Below are 20352 nucleotides of genomic sequence, written 5' to 3'. Positions count from 1 at the left end.
AACAGATGGGGCCCCACCGAGACGACGGTACCTTGTCTTGGCACTAGAGGGAGATTCCCTGCGGGCTCTCCTCGACCTAACGCCAGCAGAGCAGCGCAACTACAGGCCCTCGTAGTGGTGTTTCGAGCAGAGGCCATTGGCGGATAGCAATGAGGGAAGATGGCGCCGTATGGGGGCATTAGCAGCTGATCTCCGTCACTGTGCTGGGCATGGCTACCCCCAGGTCCCTCCTGCGACCCAGGAAGAGCTTGCCCTCCAAACCTTTGTAAAGGTGCTGATGCCGGAGCACCTTCGGCAGCATGTTACCCGGACATCGCCATCATCGCTAGATGAGGCAGAGAGGGCAGAAGCAATTTTAGAACCCAAGGTGTCCCAGGTGTCCCTGCACACCACGAGCTGGGGCTTGTGTCACCGAGGCGGAGGAGGAAACTGACGAGGAGAAGCCTGTGAGACAGGCCCGACCAGCGCCATGGCCCATGAAATGATCCTTGCTACCAGTGCGGTGAGACAGGTCATTTGGCCTGGGAATGCGCACCGGCACCACGCCACAGCTCAGAGCAGCCATTGGGAAACGCCGAACGAACAGCGCCACCCGAGACCTCCAGCAGAATCCCTCCATTGCCGACCCTCCGGGTGGGCCGTTTGGGCGAAGAGCAAGGCTTAAGGCTGATATACATGCGTTTCAGCTGAACATGGACTACGTGGTGGCGGTCAACCATCGCTATCATCCGTCCCGGTGTTCTCCCCAACACGGACCAGCCATCCCTGCCTGGGTGGACAACGATGGCGCTCCAGCTGGCAATGGTCACCGGTAACTGTGCGGCAATGTGAGGGAAGGGGAGGTTGCGGGGGAAAACACAGTGGTGCACGAGGTGTGGCTTGCCGACATCCAAGAGTCCTGCATCCTTGGCCTGGACCTGCTGTCCCACTGGGTGGCCCGTGAGGAGTGTTGGGAGCAACACTCTGCCTTGGTGCTGAAGCCGTGGCTGTCCGGCAGGGCAGCTGTGGTAAACCATATATATGTGTTGTAACTGGGTTAACTGTCTGGACACACCCCTCTGCTGACTGCCCCTGTGGCTCCTCCCACAGAGTCCTGTATAAAGGTGTTTCGCCTTGCCCCTCCCCCTCAGTCCGGGGGCAGACACTCACCGTGGACGTTGTATTATATAGCGACTAAAAGCCTTTCAGTATTTTACCAAACCTCAGTCTTTTGGAGTTATTGAAGGTGCTTCAGCAGCCCCTGGAAGCGGTCCCAGCGGGGGCAGCTGCCACCACCGGTTTCACAGCGGCCCACGGCAGTGCAGCACACCCGGTAGTGGCCCAACGCATCACAGCTGAACCAGGGGCAAGTGACGGTGACAGCGCTTCAGGTGACAAGTCAGTGACTACCTCCCCACTAAGGACCACGAGCAGCGAACAGGTGAGCAACCCCATGTCAGCCGGGGTGAGGGAATGGCTGAGTGTGGGACGACGGCCGAAATGGGCAGAGCTCTCCACCCTGGACCCAGAGACCAAAGCCTTATACTCGCAGTGGGGAACGCTGGAGGGGCACGACGGGATGCTGTTTCGGCAGTGGCAGTTGTCCGACAGTGGCAGACACCTCTTGCAGCTGGTGGTCCCCTGGGGGCTCCACACCACAGCGCTGCAGTCAGTGCACGGGCTGGTGGGAGCCGGCCATCTCGGAGCTGCAAAGACTTTGGGCAGGCTGCGTGAATGCTTCTACTGGTCTGGCTACAGGCAGGACGTGGAGCTGTTCATGGGCTGCTGCAACGTTTGCATGTCCCAAAAGGGACTAGGCTGCCAGTCTAGCGTGCCAATGCAGCAGTACATGGTGGTGGCCTCAGTAAGTGTCTACTACCCCTCCGGGAAGAAGGGACTATCCCCCAGGCTTGGAAGCACAGGAAGGGACCGGGAGAGGTGGTGGGTGCGATTGCTAAGCGACGGAAGGCAGTCGTGCTGCACCGGGACCGGCTGGTTCCGTGTCAGCCCTTGGACACCACTAACCCAACGAGGCTGAAGGAAGGAAGTGACAGTCCGGGTGCTCTGTCTCTTGCCTCACACAAACAGGCGGCAGTGTCCACGCCCACTGGAATTTTTGAACTTTGTTATAAACTTTGGGGTTGCTAGGGATAGCTGACCCCTCGGGTGGGGGCAGTGTGACGCTCTGGGGGGCGAGAAGTGATCGACAGCCTGCCTCTGCGTTTCTAATAACCAGTACTGTGTATTATTCTTGTGTGTATCTCAATAAAACGATTGTTGAGTTAACAAGTTTCCTCGTCTGTCTGACCAAACGCTCACCACAATACTACATAATGCTGTGGAATTTTCTTTAGCCTTATCTGCCAGTGATATTTCACCATCCCTCTTTGCCCTCCTAGTTGATTTGTTAATTTCTCTTTATCTGTCATTTGCTTCCATTTTATATCCAACACATGTTGACATTCAGGGTTCCTTGGACTTGCCTCCATATTGTTCACCTTTTTGGAGACTGAACTATCGATATTTCTCTTTAGAATGACCGCTACTTCTGTCTCATGATCTGGAAATCAGCCCTCTCCCACTTTGCTTCATTGAATCCTACTGTGCAAAACTCGGCCAATTTCTCATTGCCTACTGTGATGCTAATCTATGCTAATCCCTTTTTCCTAAATTGGACCTATATCTCTCTACATCTCTACAATCCAAATGCTTTTGAAACTTGTAAATGTATCTACTTCCATCACCTTCAATAGCACCCGGTTCCACATAAAAACACTGTCTGTGTGAAGAACATACCCTCCCGATCTCCTTTGCTTTTTTTCACTCTCTTTAAACCTATGTCCTCTGCTTCTAGACTTCCCTGCCCTGGGGGAAAAAGATTGACTATTTCTTGTGTTTATGGCCCTTGTAATTTTATAGACCCCTGTAAGATTTTCTCACAGTCTCCTACACACCAGTGAGAATAAACCCAGTTTACCCAATCTCTCCTAAAAACTACAGCCCTTCATTCCAAGTCATATTCTGAGAAATCTCTTTCATACTCTTCTCTATTGCAGCCACATTCTTCCTGTGGAATTGCAGCCAGAACTGAACACAAAAATTACTTTTTAATGTATTTTTCACAGTTTCACCTATTCTATTCAGGAATTTTGACTTCATGGTAATCAATATGACTTTGCATCATAACTGTATATTATCCTGCTGCGTAATCAATTCTGTCAACCACTCCATGGTCATAACACGGATAATTTACCAATAAATTTAAGGCTTTGTTGAAACAAACAGTTGGTGACGTCTCACTAAAATCCTTCATTTCTATGTGCTGCCCTTTTTTGATGGTGCTTTTTGTGTAAAGGAGCCATAATGTATACCTAAATTACATGCTAAAATGTCTCTGAGGTTAACTACTCTATTCACGTGAGAAAACCCTGCATAATGGTTTTTCAAACATGGCATAATTGAGCCTGCAGAACATAGAGTTACAACAGGGTGGCAAGAGAAGGAATATAATGGGTGGCATGGGGAACTATGATGGGGATGGCTCAGGAGGATTACAGAGGTGGGATATCTCTGGGAGGTGTCTGTGTGTCTCTGAGCTTTGTAAAAACTTTCTGTCTGGTACAGGGGCAGCTCTCTTTTCAGCATTTATGACTATGACAAAGCAACAAGTAGACCTCTCTGAACTAACTTTCTATCATTACTCTTCAGGGAATGTATGCCTTAATGATGCTCGCCTGGCTCTTTCTCCCCATTTACATTGCGTCTGGGGTAAGATTTTTTTCCTTATCACTGTTAACATGATCATTTTCATTTCTATTGTGATTCTGGTTTTATCTCTTAACACGTTTCACACTTTAGACTTAGAAGTTCCTTTAAAAGACTGATTGAGCAACACCCATGCAAAGTTCTAGATAAATCTATTATCAAGAATCTTAATCTTGCCTAAATCCATTTGATCTAGTTGGTTGAATATGATGGGGGTTGAGTAGCAAGGTCTTTGATTAAACTTAAAATTGTACTTGCTTTAGCCTTGCTGTTATCAACTGCTTTTTGCTTTGGATCGATTGCCATGAATAATCTTCATTTCTCAACTCCCCCTCAACTCTTCGGATACTGTTGTGTGGGGTGGAGGTGGGGGGGGGAAATGACCTAACAGAAGAAAGCCACAGTAGTCACTTCTCTGGCATTGAGTCTGGTTCTGTTACTCAAAGGGAAGTTGGGTGGGGGTGGGGAGAAGAGGCGATCCGTAGTGATAGTGGATTCATTGGTTAGAGGAAGTCCTTTGGACAAGATCGAGATTCCTGGATGGTATGTTGCCTCATGGATGCCAGGGACATCTCAGATTGAGTCCTCAGCGTTCTTAAGTGGGAGAGTGAACAGCCAGAGGTCACGGTCCATGTAGGGACCAATGACATGGGTAGGAAGTGTGATGAGTTTCAGCAAAGTGAGTTCCAGGAGTTGGGTGCTAAGTTAAAGGGCAGTACCTCCAGGGTTGTGGTCTCAGGATTGCTAATCATGTTGCATGCTAGTGAGGCCAGAACTAGCAAGATTATACAGTTTAACGTGGCTAAAGGGTTGGTGTAGGAGGAAGCACATCAGTTTTGGATCATTGGGCTCTCTTCCAAGGAAGGTGGCATCTGTACAGAAGAGATGGTTTTCACCTGAACTGGAGGGGAACTAATATCCCAGTGGGAAGGGTTGCTAGTGCTGCATGGGGGCGGGGGGTGCTTTAAAGTTGAGGGGAATGGGAATCAGAGTGCCAGAACAGGTAGAGAAGAGACTGTGGAGACATGTTGTTACGACCTAAGACTAATGTCCTGAGCTGCACATGTTTCAATGCAATGAGTATCATAAGAAAAGCAGATGAGCTCAGGATATGATTTAGATCAACACATGGAATTATGATCTTGCAGCCATTGGTGAGACTTGGTTGCAGGAGGTGGAGGACTGGCAGCTCAGTATTCTGGGATTCTGCAACAGAGCAAGAGGGATTAAAGGAGGAGTCATGTTACTAATCAGGGAAAATGTCACGGCAGTGCTCAGTTAGGGCTGCCTAGTTAGGTGATATTGGTGGAACTGAGGAATAAGAAAGGTATGACCATGTTATTGGAGCTGTATTATAGACCAGCGGTCCCCAACCACCGGGCTGCAAAGCATGTGCTACCAGGCTGCGAGGAAACGATATGAGTCAGCAGCACCTTTCCTCATTCCCTGTCACGCACTGTTGAACTTGAACATAGGATTGTCAACTGTCCCATATTTACCGGGACTTCCCGTATATTGGGCTAAATTGGTTTGTCCCATACGGGACCGCCCTTGTCCCGTATTTCCCCCGCTAAGGTAGAGCGTTCCTATGAAACCTTTTGTGCCGAAATGGCGTAAAGTGCAGAAGCAATTACCATTAATTAATATAGGAGAAATATAAAAAATAACCTACCAAATAACACATAAAACCGAAAATAACACTAACATATAGTAAAAGCAGGAATGATATGATAAATACACAGCCTATATAGGCATCCATTAGTCTTGTGAGACCATGGATTTGCACCTTGGAAGGTTTCCAGGGCGCAGGCCTGGGCAAGATTGTATGGAAGACCGGCCCATACTGCAAGTCTCCCCTCTCCACGCCACCGATGTTGTCCAAGGGAAGGGCATTAGGTACAGCTTGGCACCAGTGCGTTCACAGAGCAATGTGTGGTTAAGTGCCTTGCTCAAGGACACAACACGCTGCCTCAGCTGAGGCTCGAACTAGCGACCTTCAGATCACTAGACCGACGCCTTAACCACTTGGCCACACACCAACACACAGCCTATATAAAGTAGAAATAATGTATGTACAGTATAGCAGGGAAGATTAAGCCAAAAAACCGATTTGTGGGGAGAAAAAGTCAGTACGTACGCGCATGCGCACGTCACATATGCGCACACATGCGCACACAAGTGCCCGCGCAAGGTTTCATGGTCATGGTAGTCCCAATATTTGACTGCTAATTTTGTCCCTTATTTGGGAATGAGAAAGTTGGCAACCCTAACTGTAAAAGACATGTTGAGGTGAATTTAACCCTACTTGAACACCCCCCACCCCCGGTTGGCCGGTCCACAAGAATATTGTCAATATTCTACCGGTCCGCGGTGCAGAAAAGGTTGGTGACCCCTGTTATAGACTACTCAACAGTCCATGGGATTTAGAAGAACAAATTTGTAGAGATTGAAGACTGCTGCAAGAAGCAAAACATTGTTATAGTAGGTGATTTTAACTTTCCACATTTTTTAAATCACTAAAACAACAGGAATTCTGCAGATGCTGGAAATTCAAGCAACACACATCAAAGTTGCTGGTGAATGCAGCAGGCCAAGCAGCATCTGTAGGAAGAGGCGCAGTCGACGTTTCAGGCTGAGACCCTTCGTCAGGACTAACTGAAGGAAGAGTGAGTAAGGGATTTGAAAGTTGGAGGGGGAGGGGGAGATCCAAAATGATAGGAGAAGACAGGAGGGGGAGGGATCGAGCCAAGAGCTGGACAGGTGATAGGCAAAAGGGGATACGAGAGGATCATGGTACAGGAGGTCTGGGAAGAAAGACAAGGGGGGGGGAACCAGAGGATGGGCAAGAGGTATATTTCGAGGGACAGAGGGAGAAAAAGGAGAGTGAGAGAAAGAATGTGTGCATAAAAATAAGTAACAGAAGGGGTACGAGCGGGAGGTGGGGCCTTAGCAGAAGTTAGAGAAGTCGATGTTCATGCCATCAGGTTGGAGGTTACCCAGACGGAATATAAGGTGTTGTTCCTCCAACCTGAGTGTGGCTTCATCTTTACAGTAGAGGAGGCCGTGGATAGACATGTCAGAATGGGAATGGGATGTGGAATTAAAATGTGTGGCCACTAGGAGATCCTGCTTTCTCTGGCGGACAGAGCGTAGATGTTCAGCAAAGCGGTCTCCCAGTCTGCATCGGGTCTCACCAATATATAACAGGCCACATCGGGAGCACTGGACGCAGTATATCACCCCAGTCGACTCACAGGTGAAGTGTTCCTCACCTGGAAGGACTGTTTGGGGCCCTGAATGGTGGTAAGGGAGGAAGTGTAAGGGCATGTGTAGCACTTGTTCCTCTTACAGGGATAAGTGCCAGGAGGGAGATCAGTGGGGAGGGATGGGGGGGACGAATGGACAAGGGAGTTGTGTAGGGAGCGATCCCTGCGGAATGCAGGGGGGGGTGGAGGGAAAGATGTGCTTAGTGGTGGGATCCCGTTGGAGGTGGCGGAAGTTACGGAGAATAATATGTTGGACCCGGAGGCTGGTGGGGTGGTAGGTGAGGACCAGGGGAACCCTATTCCTAGTGGGGTGGCGGGAGGATGGAGTGAGAGCAGATGTACGTGAAATGGGGGAGATGCGTTTAAGAGCAGAGTTGATAGTGGAGGAAGGGAAGCCCCTTTCTTTAAAAAAGGAAGACATTTCCCTCGTCCTAGAATGAAAAGCCTCATCTTGAGAGCAGATGCGGCGGAGACGGAGGAATTGCAAGAAGGGGATGGCGTTTTTGCAAGAGACAGGGTGAGAAGAGAAATAGTCCAGATAGCTGTGAGAGTCAGTAGGCTTATAGTAGACATCAGTGGATAAGCTGTCTCCAGAGACAGAGACAGAAAGATCTAGAAAGGGGAGGGAGGTGTCAGAAATGGACCAGGTAAACTTGAGGGCAGGGTGAAAGTTGGAGGCAAAGTTAATAAAGTCAACGAGTTCTGCATGCGTGCAGGAAGCAGCGCCAATGCAGTCGTCGATGTAGCGAAGGAAAAGTGGGGGACAGATACCAGAATAGGCACGGAACATAGATTGTTCCACAAACCCAACAAAAAGGCAGGCATAGCTAGGACCCATACGGGTGCCCATAGCTACACCTTTAGTTTGGATGAAGTGGGAGAGGCCAAAGGAGAAATTATTAAGAGTAAGGACTAATTCCGCTAGATGGAGCAGAGTGGTGGTAGAGGGGAACTGATTAGGTCTGGAATCCAAAAAGAAGCGTAGAGCTTTGAGACCTTCCTGATGGGGGATGGAAGTATATAAGGACTGGACACCCATGGTGAAAATAAAGCGGTGGAGGCCAGGGAACTTAAAATCATCGAAAAGTTTAAGCGCGTGAGAAGTGTCACGAACATAGGTCGGAAGGGATTGAACAAGGGGTGATAAAACAGTGTCGAGGTATGCAGAAATGAGTTTGGTGGGGCAGGAGCAAGCTGAGACAATAGGTCGGCCAGGACAGGCAGGTTTGTGGATCTTGGATAGGAGGTAGAAATGGGAAGTGCGAGGTGTGGGAACTATAAGGTTGGTAGCAGTGGATGGGAGATCCCCTGAGCGGATGAAGTCGGTGATGGATCTCCCATCCACTGCTACCAACCTTATAGTTCCCACACCCCACACTTCCCGTTTCTACCTCCTACCCAAGATCCACAAACCTGCCTGTCCTGGCCGACCTATTGTCTCAGCTTACTCCTGCCCCACCGAACTCATTTCTGCATACCTCGACACTGTTTTATCACCCCTTGTTCAATCCCTTCCGACCTATGTTCGTGACACTTCTCACGCGCTTAAACTTTTCGATGATTTTAAGTTCCCTGGCCTCCACCGCTTTATTTTCACCGTGGATGTCCAGTCCCTATATACTTCCATCCCCCATCAGGAAGGTCTCAAAGCTCTACGCTTCTTTTTGGATTCCAGACCTAATCAGTTCCCCTCTACCACCACTCTGCTCCATCTAGCGGAATTAATCCTTACTCTTAATAATTTCTCCTTTGGCTCCTCCCACTTCCTCCAAACTAAAGGTGTAGCTATGGGCACCCGTATGGGTCCTAGCTATGCCTGCCTTTTTGTTGGGTTTGTGGAACAATCTATGTTCCGTGCCTATTCTGGTATCTGTCCCCCACTTTTCCTTCGCTACATCGACGACTGCATTGGCGCTGCTTCCTGCACGCATGCAGAACTCGTTGACTTTATTAACTTTGCCTCCAACTTTCACCCTGCCCTCAAGTTTACCTGGTCCATTTCTGACACCTCCCTCCCCTTTCAAGATCTTTCTGTCTCTGTCTCTGGAGACAGCTTATCCACTGATGTCTACTATAAGCCTACTGACTCTCACAGCTATCTGGACTATTCCTCTTCTCACCCTGTCTCTTGCAAAAACGCCATCCCCTTCTTGCAATTCCTCCGTCTCCGCCGCATCTGCTCTCAGGATGAGGCTTTTCATTCTAGGACGAGGGAAATGTCCCCCTTTTTTAAAGAAAGGGGCTTCCCTTCCTCCACTATCAACTCTGCTCTTAAACTCATCTCCCCCATTTCACGTACATCTGCTCTCACTCCATCCTCCCGCCACCCCACTGGGAATAGGGATCCCCTGGTCCTCACCTACCACCTCACCAGCCTCCGGGTCCAACATATTATTCTCCGTAACTTCCGCCACCTCCAACGGGATCCCACCACTAAGCGCATCTTTCCCTCCCCCCCGTCTCTCTGCATTCCGCAGGGATCGCTCCCTACACAACTCCCTTGTCCATTCGTCCCCCCCATCCCTCCCTCCTGGCACTTATCCGTGTAAGCGGAACAAGTGCTACACATGCCCTTACACTTCCTCCCTTACCACCATTCAGGGCCCCAAACAGTCCTTCCAGGTGAGGCAACACTTCACCTGTGAGTCGACTGGGGTGATATACTGCGTCCGGTGCTCCCGATGTGGCCTTTTATATATTGGCGTGACCCGACGCAGACTGGGAGACCGCTTTGCTGAACATCTACGCTCTGTCCGCCAGAGAAAGCAGGATCTCCCAGTGGCCACACATTTTAATTCCACATCCCATTCCCATTCTGACATGTCTATCCACGGCCTCCTCTACTGTAAAGATGAAGCCACACTCAGGTTGGAGGAACAACACCTTATATTCCGTCTGGGTAGCCTCCAACCTGATGGCACGAACATCGACTTCTCTAACTTCCGCTAAGGCCCCACCTCCCCCTCGTACCCCACCTGTTACTTATTTTTATGCACACATTCTTTCTCTCACTCTCCTTTTTCTCCCTCTGTCCCTCGGAATATACCTCTTGCCCATCCTCTGGGTCCCCCCCCCCGTCTTTCTTCCCGGACCTCCTGTCCCATGATCCTCTCATATCCCTTTTGCCAATCACCTGTCCAGCTCTTGGCTCCATCCCTCCCCCTCCTGTCTTCTCCTATCATTTTGGATCTCCCCCTCCCCCTCCAACTTTCAAATCCCTTACTCACTCTTCCTTCAGTTAGTCCTGACGAAGGGTCTCGGCCTGAAACGTCGACTGCGCCTCTTCCTACAGATGCTGCTTGGCCTGCTGCGTTCACCAGCAACCTTGATGTGTGTTTTTAATCACTAATTTTTTTTATTGCAGCACCAACAAATTTCATTCAATACAACCAGCTGCCGATTACATTTTGACTTTAACCCAGCCACCCCAAACTTCATCACCATTCCCTCCTCCCACCCCTCATCCTCATCCTCATCTCCACACCTCCCCCCTCCACCCCTCTCTCCTCCCCCCATCCTTCACCCCTCTACTAACCAACTGAATAGTAGTGCATACACAGACAGAGCATTCTTATTTTAACAGAAGATCTTTTACGTTAGATATCAAATTTGTCCACATTAAGATGGTGTTTGGTCGTGCATTATTTACTCTTGCTGATGAAAGTTCCAGGTAGGAAGCATCCAAAAAGCTCCGAAGCCAGTGAGTATTTGAAATATCACGGGGAGGTTTCCAACGCTGGACTACAATCTTCTTAGCTGCAGTAAGGCCTGCCAGCCAGATTTTGTGTGTTTTTTCCGTAAGGGAAAGGTAGGAGTCATCATTTAGAAGATGTACCGCGGGGTCCATTGGTAATTGTACCCCCGTTAGTTCTGTAAGAGTACTGATAACCTTCCCCCACAAACCAAAAACCCCTGGACATTCCCATACAACATGTATAAAAGAGCCAGTGGTTTCGTGGGGGCAAAATGAGCAATAAGGAGGAGGAACCAGTCCCATTTGATGTCTAATTCTCGGTGTTAAGTATGCTCTATGACAAAATTTCAAGTGTATATACCGATGATTTGGGGTTTTTGCAGCACCGGCAGCATTATCCCAAATTGTATCCCAGTCTAAGTCTTGTCCCAATTCAGATATGTCCCTATTCCAAGCTTTTATTCCTCATGTGGGCATATATTTCTGGGAGTTTAATTTATCATAGATATATGACACTCTCTGTCCTGGAATACCCTGTATCCAACTTAAAAAGGGATGGTCCTTTAAATCTGACCCCCAGGGAACCCCATAGGCTTTACAAGCTGATCTTACTCTAAAGTAGAAGAAAAGAGAGTGTTTATCAATATTATATCGAGATACCAGTTCTTGAAAGCTAAGGATAGTCCTTGTGCCCCATTAATATCTTGAAGAGTAGTAATACCTTTATCCTCCCAAGTTCTGTTAGTGAATGGTTTTCCCCCAGGTAGAAAATGATTATTGTTCCATAATGGAGATGATTTGCACCATACACTTCTAAATTTTAGAAACTTTTCTGCTGCTCTAAACACTTGTAGCATATGGGTTAAAATTGGACCGTAATACAAATCACATTTTTTGGCAGACATACCTATAAGGAGAAAGTCCTTCAACCTTATTGGTGCTACTAGCTCTTATTCTATATTTTTCCATGACGAAACTTTATCCTCCTCCATCTAATAGCTAAGACTTTTTAATACAAATGCCCAGTGATACAATTTAAAATTTGGACATGCCAATCCCCCATCCGACTTTTTGAACTGTAGAGCTGACCACTTTATATTGGGTTGTTTACCATTTCAAACATAGCATCGTAGTAAGGAGTCCAGTTTTTGCCAATATCCTGCTGGAGGCACAAGTGGGATCATTGAACTGATAAAATTAATGCGGGGTAAGATGTTCATTTTAATGACCGATATATGGGCTGGGACTGATGTTGGTAGGTGTCTCCATCTATTAATATCTTCTATTTTTTTCAAAATTAAAGATTAATTTGTTTTAGCCACAGACGATAGGGAAGTATTAACTTTAATACCCAAGTAGAGGACCTCATTTGTAACCTTAATCTGGGGAGGGAGAGACACCTTACTTTTATCTGTATTAATCAGCATCAGTGATGATTTTGACAGATTAACTTTGTATCCTGAAAGAAATCCAAATTGCTCCAGTGTTTTTAAAACATAGAGAGTTTGTTGAACATTTGCCATATAAACTAGCGTGTCATGTAAAGTGATATCAAATGTGATGCTGTACCTATTGTAATAGGGGAGATCTGAGAAGAGTTTCTAATTAAATGTGCAAGCGGTTCAATAGATATAGTAAAAATTAAAGGAGACAAAGAGTCCCCTTGTCGTGTGCCCTGTCCTATGTCAAAAAACTCTGAGAAACCTCCTCCCACACATACTCGGGCTGAAGGATTAGCATACAATGTTTGAATCATATTGATAAATTTATCGCCAAACTTAAATTGTTTTAGAACTCTCCAAAAATATGGCCATTCTAGACGATCGAACACTTTTTCAGCATCTAGCAGGCTCCAGGCAGGCGGGATTTTATGTGTTGCACTCAGTATGTGTAAGAGCCGGCGAATGTTATCAGATGTGAGACGTCCCCTGATAAAGCCCATTTGATCTGGGCTAGTTATTTTCCCAACTACTGTCTCAAGTCTACTGGCTAAGACTTTGGAAAATAACTTGAGGTTGACGTTTATCAAGGAGATTGGATGGTAATTGGCACACTCCAAGGGGTCCTTACCGGGCTTAGGTATAACTGTAATCAGGGCTGTGTTTAGATCTCTATGGAAAGTGCCATTCCAAAAGCATAATTTAATGTTTCTAACCATACTGATCCAAGAATATCCCAGAGTGCTAGGTCAAGTTCCACAGGTATGCCACCTATGCCTGGCGTACGGCCCTTATTTGTAGCTTTGACTGCTTTAGGTAGCTCATCAAGTGTAATAGGAAAGTCTAGAGTTTTGGTGTCCTCTAACAACAACATAGGGAGGTCTAATCCACTAAAAAAAACCTGTGAAGTCATTCTCAGAAGGAACTGAGCCGCTTGTATACAGTTCTTTAAAGTAATTCTTGAATGTCTCGTTTATTTCCTCTGTTGAAGATACTACTCCATGTTTAGCACATCTAATTGCTGGTTATAGACCTTTTAGCTTCCTGTTTTTGAGCGTTAGAGCTAAAAGATGGCTCGGCCTGCTGCCTTCTGCATAATACTTGTTTGGTTATATGGATCATATATTCTGCCCTGCTTCTTAATAAATCATTTAATTCTGCTTGTTTTGTTTTGAGCTCGTTTTCTTTTGTTATGGTGTATCTCCTTTTGAGATCATTCTCCAAAACCTTACATTGATCTTCTAAGGTGGAAATCTTTTGGAGCCGGGTTTTATGTAGGTGGGAACTGAACCATATGACGTTATTTTGTAAGAAACCCTTGATGGAGGCCCAAATCACTGACACATCTGAGACACTATTTTTATTTACATTTATAAATCCTGTCAGTTTTGTTCTCAGTTGTGTTAGAAATTCGTCAATTTTTAGAAGGGTGGAGTTAAACCCCCACCTAGTAGCCTTATTTTTAATTTTGCCATAATTAAAAGTAGATATGACTGAGTTGTGGTCAGATAGATGTCTGGGCAAAAATTCTACTGAGTGTACCAAAGGCAGCAAACCGGAGGATATAAGAATGTAATCTATCCGAGAGAAAGTTTTATGTCTTGTGGAGAAGAAGGTATAGTCTTTAGCAGATGGATTATGCACCCTCCACACATCAGTTAAATTTAAATCCATTAGAAAAAGGTTAAGCACTTTGAAAGCAGATTCTTGAGAGCTTGATATAGTTGAGGAATATTTATCGAGGTTATTGTTCACCAAAGCATTCATGTCCAAACCAACATATAGTTGGTAGTCACTTAACTTCAGTAATTGTGAGGTAATTGAAGGGAAAAAATTTAACCTCGAATATAGTTGGGGCATATAGGCTAATGAATGCAACTTTTTTACCCTGAATGGATGTAAAGCAAAAAGCTAGACATCCTTCATTGTCGGCACCAGTCCTTTCAATTGATACATTAATACCACGCTTCATTGTATCATGACTCCTTTCATATGAGTACCATCAGCTGATGCCACAACGGGTTTATAAAAGTGGTTTTGAACCCTGGGAATGTCATTAGGTTTAAGATGTGTTTCCTGTAACAGCGCAATATATATTTTCTTTCTGCATAAGAAATCTAAAACCTTTGAACGCTTGTAGGGAGAGTTTAATCCTCTAACATTAAATGATACAATAGTAAGATTTTCTAATTTATCTGTATTGCTTATCTTCCCCTGGATCTGTTGTTGTAAATTGGTGGTGGAGCCCTGAGTTACCCCCTTCCCACCCCCCATCACCCCTCACATTCAACCCTTTACTTTGTAACATCTGTGAGTGTCACTTATCAATGTCAGACACTGAACACTGACATCAACCGCCCCCTTCCAGCACCAACAAATTAGAAAGGCAAAGCAGTTCTCATAGACAATCATATCAAAGAGACAAGAAAAATAAACCTGGTCAAACCCGTTAACCTATACAATTAAAACCATTCCCGTCTCAAATATAATATAACACATAATCAAGACCCCAACAGCTTTCTCGCGGGAGACTGTTGCTTTAATAGATCGTTGCTTAGTGATGGTGCCAGTGACGTGGAGGGAGTGCTGCATGCAGGATAGACTAGATTCACCAAGTCATTGCTCAACTTCTGAAGAGCCAAGGGACTTGAATGTGTAGTGCTATACAATTTTACCCAGAGTAGATTTCATTGGTAATGACTTTTCCCTGTAACAACATAAATTGCAGTTAAAAGTTGCACATTAGATTGTCATAGAGTACTCAAACATACTGAACAGCCCAGTGCTTTCTGGTCCCCTTACATATACACTTCCCCAGCTCTCTGCTCTGTTTTTATTGAGATATTATAATCCCATGCTTGTTGGACCAAATGGATCTAATTACAGGGTGTTATCCTTAAAAATACTCACCATGTCATGGTCCCGACTGAACAGCGGGAGGCATCCACATTTCGGTGCACCAACTCGCTAGAGTATGGTTAGCTGTTGCTGTTCCTTTTAAGACTCAGATGGCCAATGATTGCCTGCCACATTCCTGCATGGAAAGTCTGTACTTAAAAGCCTTGTGCTGAGCACTCAGTACTCAATCATAAGAGTTCCATTTCTAGTACTATGCTTTGTGATTGTGCCTTTGGTTTTGTTTATGTTGTCTGTGTCTGAGTTAATTCTGCACCTGACTCTGTGCTTGGGTTCACCTCCATTTAATAGCTCTCTCATTGAGCTATCGTGAACCAGGCAGAGTAGGGATGTCAGCAATCTGCATTGGCCTACCAGGGAGCAACTACAGGCAGACATGACAACATGCTTCAGGAGATCCTCACCACTTTCCAGAAACACTGTCTCCTGTAGGCAGGTTCCGAATTTGGCCTAAGCAGCTGCCAGTTCAGGTACATTCAAGTTGCAGACTAATCAATACTTGTGAGGGATTGCTGTGCCTACTGGCTCCTGAGTGGTATGATGGTAACCCTGAAGTATGCCGAGGATTTCTGGTACAATGCTCTTTGGCCCTCAAGTTGCAGCCATCCAAGTTCCTGTCGGAACACAGTACGGTAGCCTGTATCGTCTCACTCCTTACCAAAAGAGCTCTTGCCTGGACCACTGAAATCTGGGATAAAGGATCCACCTGTCTGTGCCAGTGCAGTCCTCTTTTCAGAGACTTTGAGGAGCATGTTCTATCATCCTGCTGGAGGATATGGGTCTAGAACATAGATAGAACATAGAATAGAACAGCACAGTACAGGCCCTTCGGCCCACAATGTTGTGCCGACCCTCAAACCCTGCCTCCCATATAAGCCCCCACATTAAATTCCTCCATATACCTGTCTAGTAGTCTCTTAAACTTCACTAGTGTATCTGCCTCCACCACTGACTCAGGCAGTGCATTCCACGCACCAACCACTCTCTGAGTAAAGAACCTTCCTCTATTAATATCCCCCTTGAACTTCCCACCCCTTACCTTAAAGCCATGTCCTCTTGTATTGAGCAGTGGTGCCCTGGGGAAGAGGCGCTGGCTATCCACTCTATCTATTCCTCTTATTATCTTGTACACCTCTATCATGTCTCCTCTCATCCTCCTTCTCTCCAAAGAGTAAAGCCCTAGCTCCCTTAATCTCTGATCATAATGCATACTTTCTAAACCAGGCAGCATCCTGGTAGATCTCCTCTGTACCCTTTCCAATGCGTCCACATCCTTCCTATAGTGAGGTGACCAGAACTGGACACAATACTCCAAGTGTGGCCTAACCAGAGTTTTATAGAGCTGCATCATTACATCAGGACTCTTAATCTCTATCCCTCGACTTATGAAAGCTAACACCCCATAAGCTTTCTTAACTACCCTATCCACCTGTGAGGCAACTTTCAGGGATCTGTGGACATGTACCCCGAGATCCCTCTGCTCCTCCACACTACCAAGTAACCTACCATTTACTTTGTACTCTGCCTTGGAGTTTGTCCTTCCAAAGTGTACCACCTCACACTTCTCCGGGTTGAACTCCATCTGCCACTTCTCAGCCCACTTCTGCATCCTATCAATGTCTCTCTGCAATCTTTGACAATCCTCTACACTACCTACAACACCACCAACCTTTGTGTCGTCTGCAAACTTGCCAACCCACCCTTCTACCCCCACATCCAGGTCGTTAATAAAAATCACAAAAAGTAGAGGTCCCAGAACAGATCCTTGTGGGACACCACTAGTCACAATCCTCCAATCTGAATGTACTCTGTTACGAGAATACACATAAAATTAAGATGTTTGCTGGCCTGGGCTAGCATCAGTGGCATCAGCAGTTGGTCTGCCACCTGCCCTCAGGGGAAGGAGAGATAAGGAACAATGGAGCAGCGTCTGGAGATGTGTAATGAAGGGATGTGGGAGGAAGAGCTGTCTGGAGCGGCTCCCCCCTTTGAACCCTGAACTGTTTGAAGTGATGGACAGGCGATACCCCAGCAGGGGGATAAAAAGGGACAGGTTCGCTAAGACAGACACACACGCCACCCGAGGTAACGAGACCCTGGAAGCGGTGCGCTTCTCACGAGTGGGTGAGAAGTACCGGACAACGACAAGGGTGGAAAGGTACGATCAGCGGGAACCCGGTGTGTGTCCGCCCTTGCCTGGGTGCCGGGTTCACTGCAGAGGATCGACCGCATCTGGAGGAGGGGTCACAGTCGGTGACCTCAGGTGACATCACCAAGGACCTGCCCAAAAGCTGTTTGTGAGCCATCTCGCTGGTCTGTGAGCCATCCCGCTGGTCTGTGAGTGAAGCAGTGTTCTGAATGATCAGTTGTTCCTATTCTGTCTCTCTTCCCCCACCTTGTCCACCGCCGTGGCAACGATTACTGCGAACTGAACTACAAACTGGACTGAACTTTGAGTCATTTTGAAATTGGTCATTTACCCCTAGACAACGATAGAGCTTGATTGATGCTGTTATCTTAATTCTGGGCACATGTGTGGTTATCATTGTTGAATTGTTGCATTTATTATCCTTTCGATTACTGTGTTGCTTGTTTCTTTAATAAAACTTTCTTAGTTCTAGTACTCCAGACTCCAACTGAGTGATCCATTTCTGCTGGTTTGGCAACCCAGTTACGGGGTACGTAACATAAGTGGGGGCTCGTCCGGGATTTTGAACGCTAAATTTGGGACGGAGTAAATTGATTGGGTTAAAATTCCCGAAAGAAAGAAAAGACAAACAGCAGAAATGGAGGTTGAGGAATTTATAAAGGCGCCGACCTTGGAGGCATTAGAGGATGCCAGGAAATCGGAATTGATAGCTGTGGCAAAACGGGTGAATCTTGCTAAGGTGAAGTCGACAATGAGGAGAGAGGAGATACACAGAGCTATTGTAGAGCACTATGTATCTAAAGGTGTGTTTCCCCAAGGTGAGCTGGGGGAGGTGTCTATTGAAAAACCTGCTGGAGACGCGGTACAGGTACAGCTTGAAAAACTGAGACTCGAGCACGAGTTCCGGGTACGGCAGTTAGAACACAAAGAGAGAGAGTTAGAAAGGCAGGAGAAAGAGAGAGAGTTAGAAAGGCAGGAGAAAGAGAGAGAGTTAGAAAGGCAGGAGAGAGAGAAAGAGTTAGAAAGGCAGGAGAAAGAGAGAGAGTTAGAAAGGCGGGAGAGAGAGAAAGAGTTAGAAAGGCGGGAGAGAGAAAGACAGTTGGAGAGAGAAGAGAGAGAGAGGGACAGGCAGTTGGAGAGAGAGGAGAAACAGAGGGAAAGGGAATTTGAGCTGGAGAAGTTAAAGATAAGGGCCGAGCAGGGGCTCGTGCCGAACCAAGGTGGAGGGTTCCGGGCGACCCAGGAGGTTAGGCTGGTTCCCCCATTTGACGATACCGATGTGGATCGGTACTTTCTCCATTTCGAAAAAGTGGCCATAAGTCAGGAATGGCCGAGGGATAAGTGGGTTGTCTTACTTCAGAGTGTACTGAAAGGGAAGGCCCAACAAGCTTACTCCGCTTTATCCGCGGAAGATGCCCAGAAGTATGAGGTGGTGAAGGAGGCCATCCTCAGGATTTATGAGTTGGTCCCGGAGGCATACCGGCAGAGGTTCCGGAATGCGAGGAAGCGGTGGGACCGCACGTATTTGGAGTTTGCTCGTGAGATGCAAACATATTGTGAGCGTTGGTGCGCCTCGAAAGGGGTAGAGGGGGATTATGACAGACTGCTGCAGCTGATTCTGATTGAGCAGTTTAAAGGTTGTGTCCCTGAGGGTATGAGACCCTACCTCGATGAGAAAGAGGCAGCCACGTTAGCCGCAACTGCTAAGTTAGCGGATGAGTATGCGTTGACGCATAAAATGAAGGTTTCCCCGAGTAAAGGCTACCAGAAGGGTAGTCAGGACGGCGGGGAGAGTCCGCCGGAAAAGTCAGAAAGTAAGCCGGGGACTAGTGAAAAGGATAAGGTAGACAGGGAGCAGTCTGGTAGGAAGTCTCCTGGGGTCGTCTGTTATAATTGTGGGAAAGTCGGACACTTTGCGTCCAGGTGCTTTGCCCCAAGGAAGGAGACGGGGAAAGGAAAAGCGGAAATTTGGAATGGCTGTATTGAGCTGTTAAGCGAACCGCTAGGGAAGGACAGGTCTGAAAAAGTCCAGGAAGGGCGCGAGAGGTTTATCTCGGCCGGACTGGTGTCAGTGAAGGAGAGGTTAAAACCAGTTCCAGTGCGGATCTGGAGAGACACGGGAGCGTGTCAGTCACTAATACTGAAGAGTGTATTAGAGTTTAGCTCAGAGACCCAGACTGGGGAGGTAGAGGTCAAAGGTGTTGGGGAAGGGACAGAGTCAGTCCCTTTGCACCAGATACATTTACAGAGCAACCTGGTCTCTGGACTAGTCACGATCGGGGTGAGGTCCGAATTACCGATGAAAGACGTGGAAGTCTTGCTCGGTAATGACATCGCCGGAGGAATCGTGTTCCCAGTCGTGAGATTGACGGGTCAGCCTGCCAGCATGGAGGCCCCGCCCGCGATGGTGAATTTGGCTGAAACATTTCTGCCAACCTTGTATGAGACAGGGTGTAGTGAGATAAGAGGTAGTGAGGGAGCTGGGACGGACGTAGCAGTAGCCAGGAAAGAATTTGTGCAGACGCAGGAGCGAGACGAGGGGCTGATGGTTTTGGCCGAGACCGCTCTCTCTGACACAGCCTTGACAAGGGAACTAGTAGGCTATTGTGCGGATGAGGAAGTGCTAAGGAAGAAAGGGAAATCAAGTACAGCATCCGCAGATGAGGAGTGGGGGGTGGTGCAAAAGAGTTATGGGGATGAGGTTTTTAACATGGCCCACGAGGTACCCCCCGGTGGACATTTTGCGGTGCTGGAGGAAACAGTTGGTGGAATCATGAAAGAGAGTTACCGGCTGCCCAGGGGGAAAAATGTTATTGATCATGACCGACGCGAACTGAGACGGTCACCGGCTTTTGATATGCTAACAAACCTAGTCGGTGTTAGCGTGGAAATCAATGAAGCTAGGGGCCCCCTGCTAAGAGGAAAAAACCATTTTGAAAAGATTAGGATGGGATCGGTCAGATGGGAGAAGGCTATTGTTTTGGCCAGGTCTACTGATAAGGTCTCTCCCTTAATCCCCGAAGGAGTAATTAAACGACTCGCACCCATGTGTTTGATTGTCCCGAGGAAATGCAAAGAACTGGGACGTTGGGTGATTGTGGTTACAATAGGGCGGCCAAGTAAACAACACCCATATTTTTTGAG

At 47.2% G+C, this 20352-nt stretch overlaps 1 protein-coding gene across 1 annotated transcript in view; it reads left to right on the top strand.

Moving 5' to 3' along the window:
- The window catches only part of LOC134351291 (sodium/myo-inositol cotransporter 2-like), a 152089-nt gene that overhangs the window by 14316 nt on the left and 117421 nt on the right, over window positions 1-20352 (top strand). The window contains exon 4 of the mRNA XM_063057356.1: window positions 3688-3747. Coding sequence (XP_062913426.1) covers window positions 3688-3747 — 60 coding nt within the window. The remainder of the gene's footprint in view (window positions 1-3687; window positions 3748-20352) is intronic.

Source organism: Mobula hypostoma, chromosome 9 (assembly GCF_963921235.1).
Source record: "Mobula hypostoma chromosome 9, sMobHyp1.1, whole genome shotgun sequence".
Classification (NCBI taxonomy): Eukaryota; Metazoa; Chordata; class Chondrichthyes; order Myliobatiformes; family Myliobatidae; genus Mobula; species Mobula hypostoma.
The sequence above is the reverse complement of the archived record's forward strand: the minus strand, read 5'-3'. Positions and strand labels throughout refer to the sequence as shown.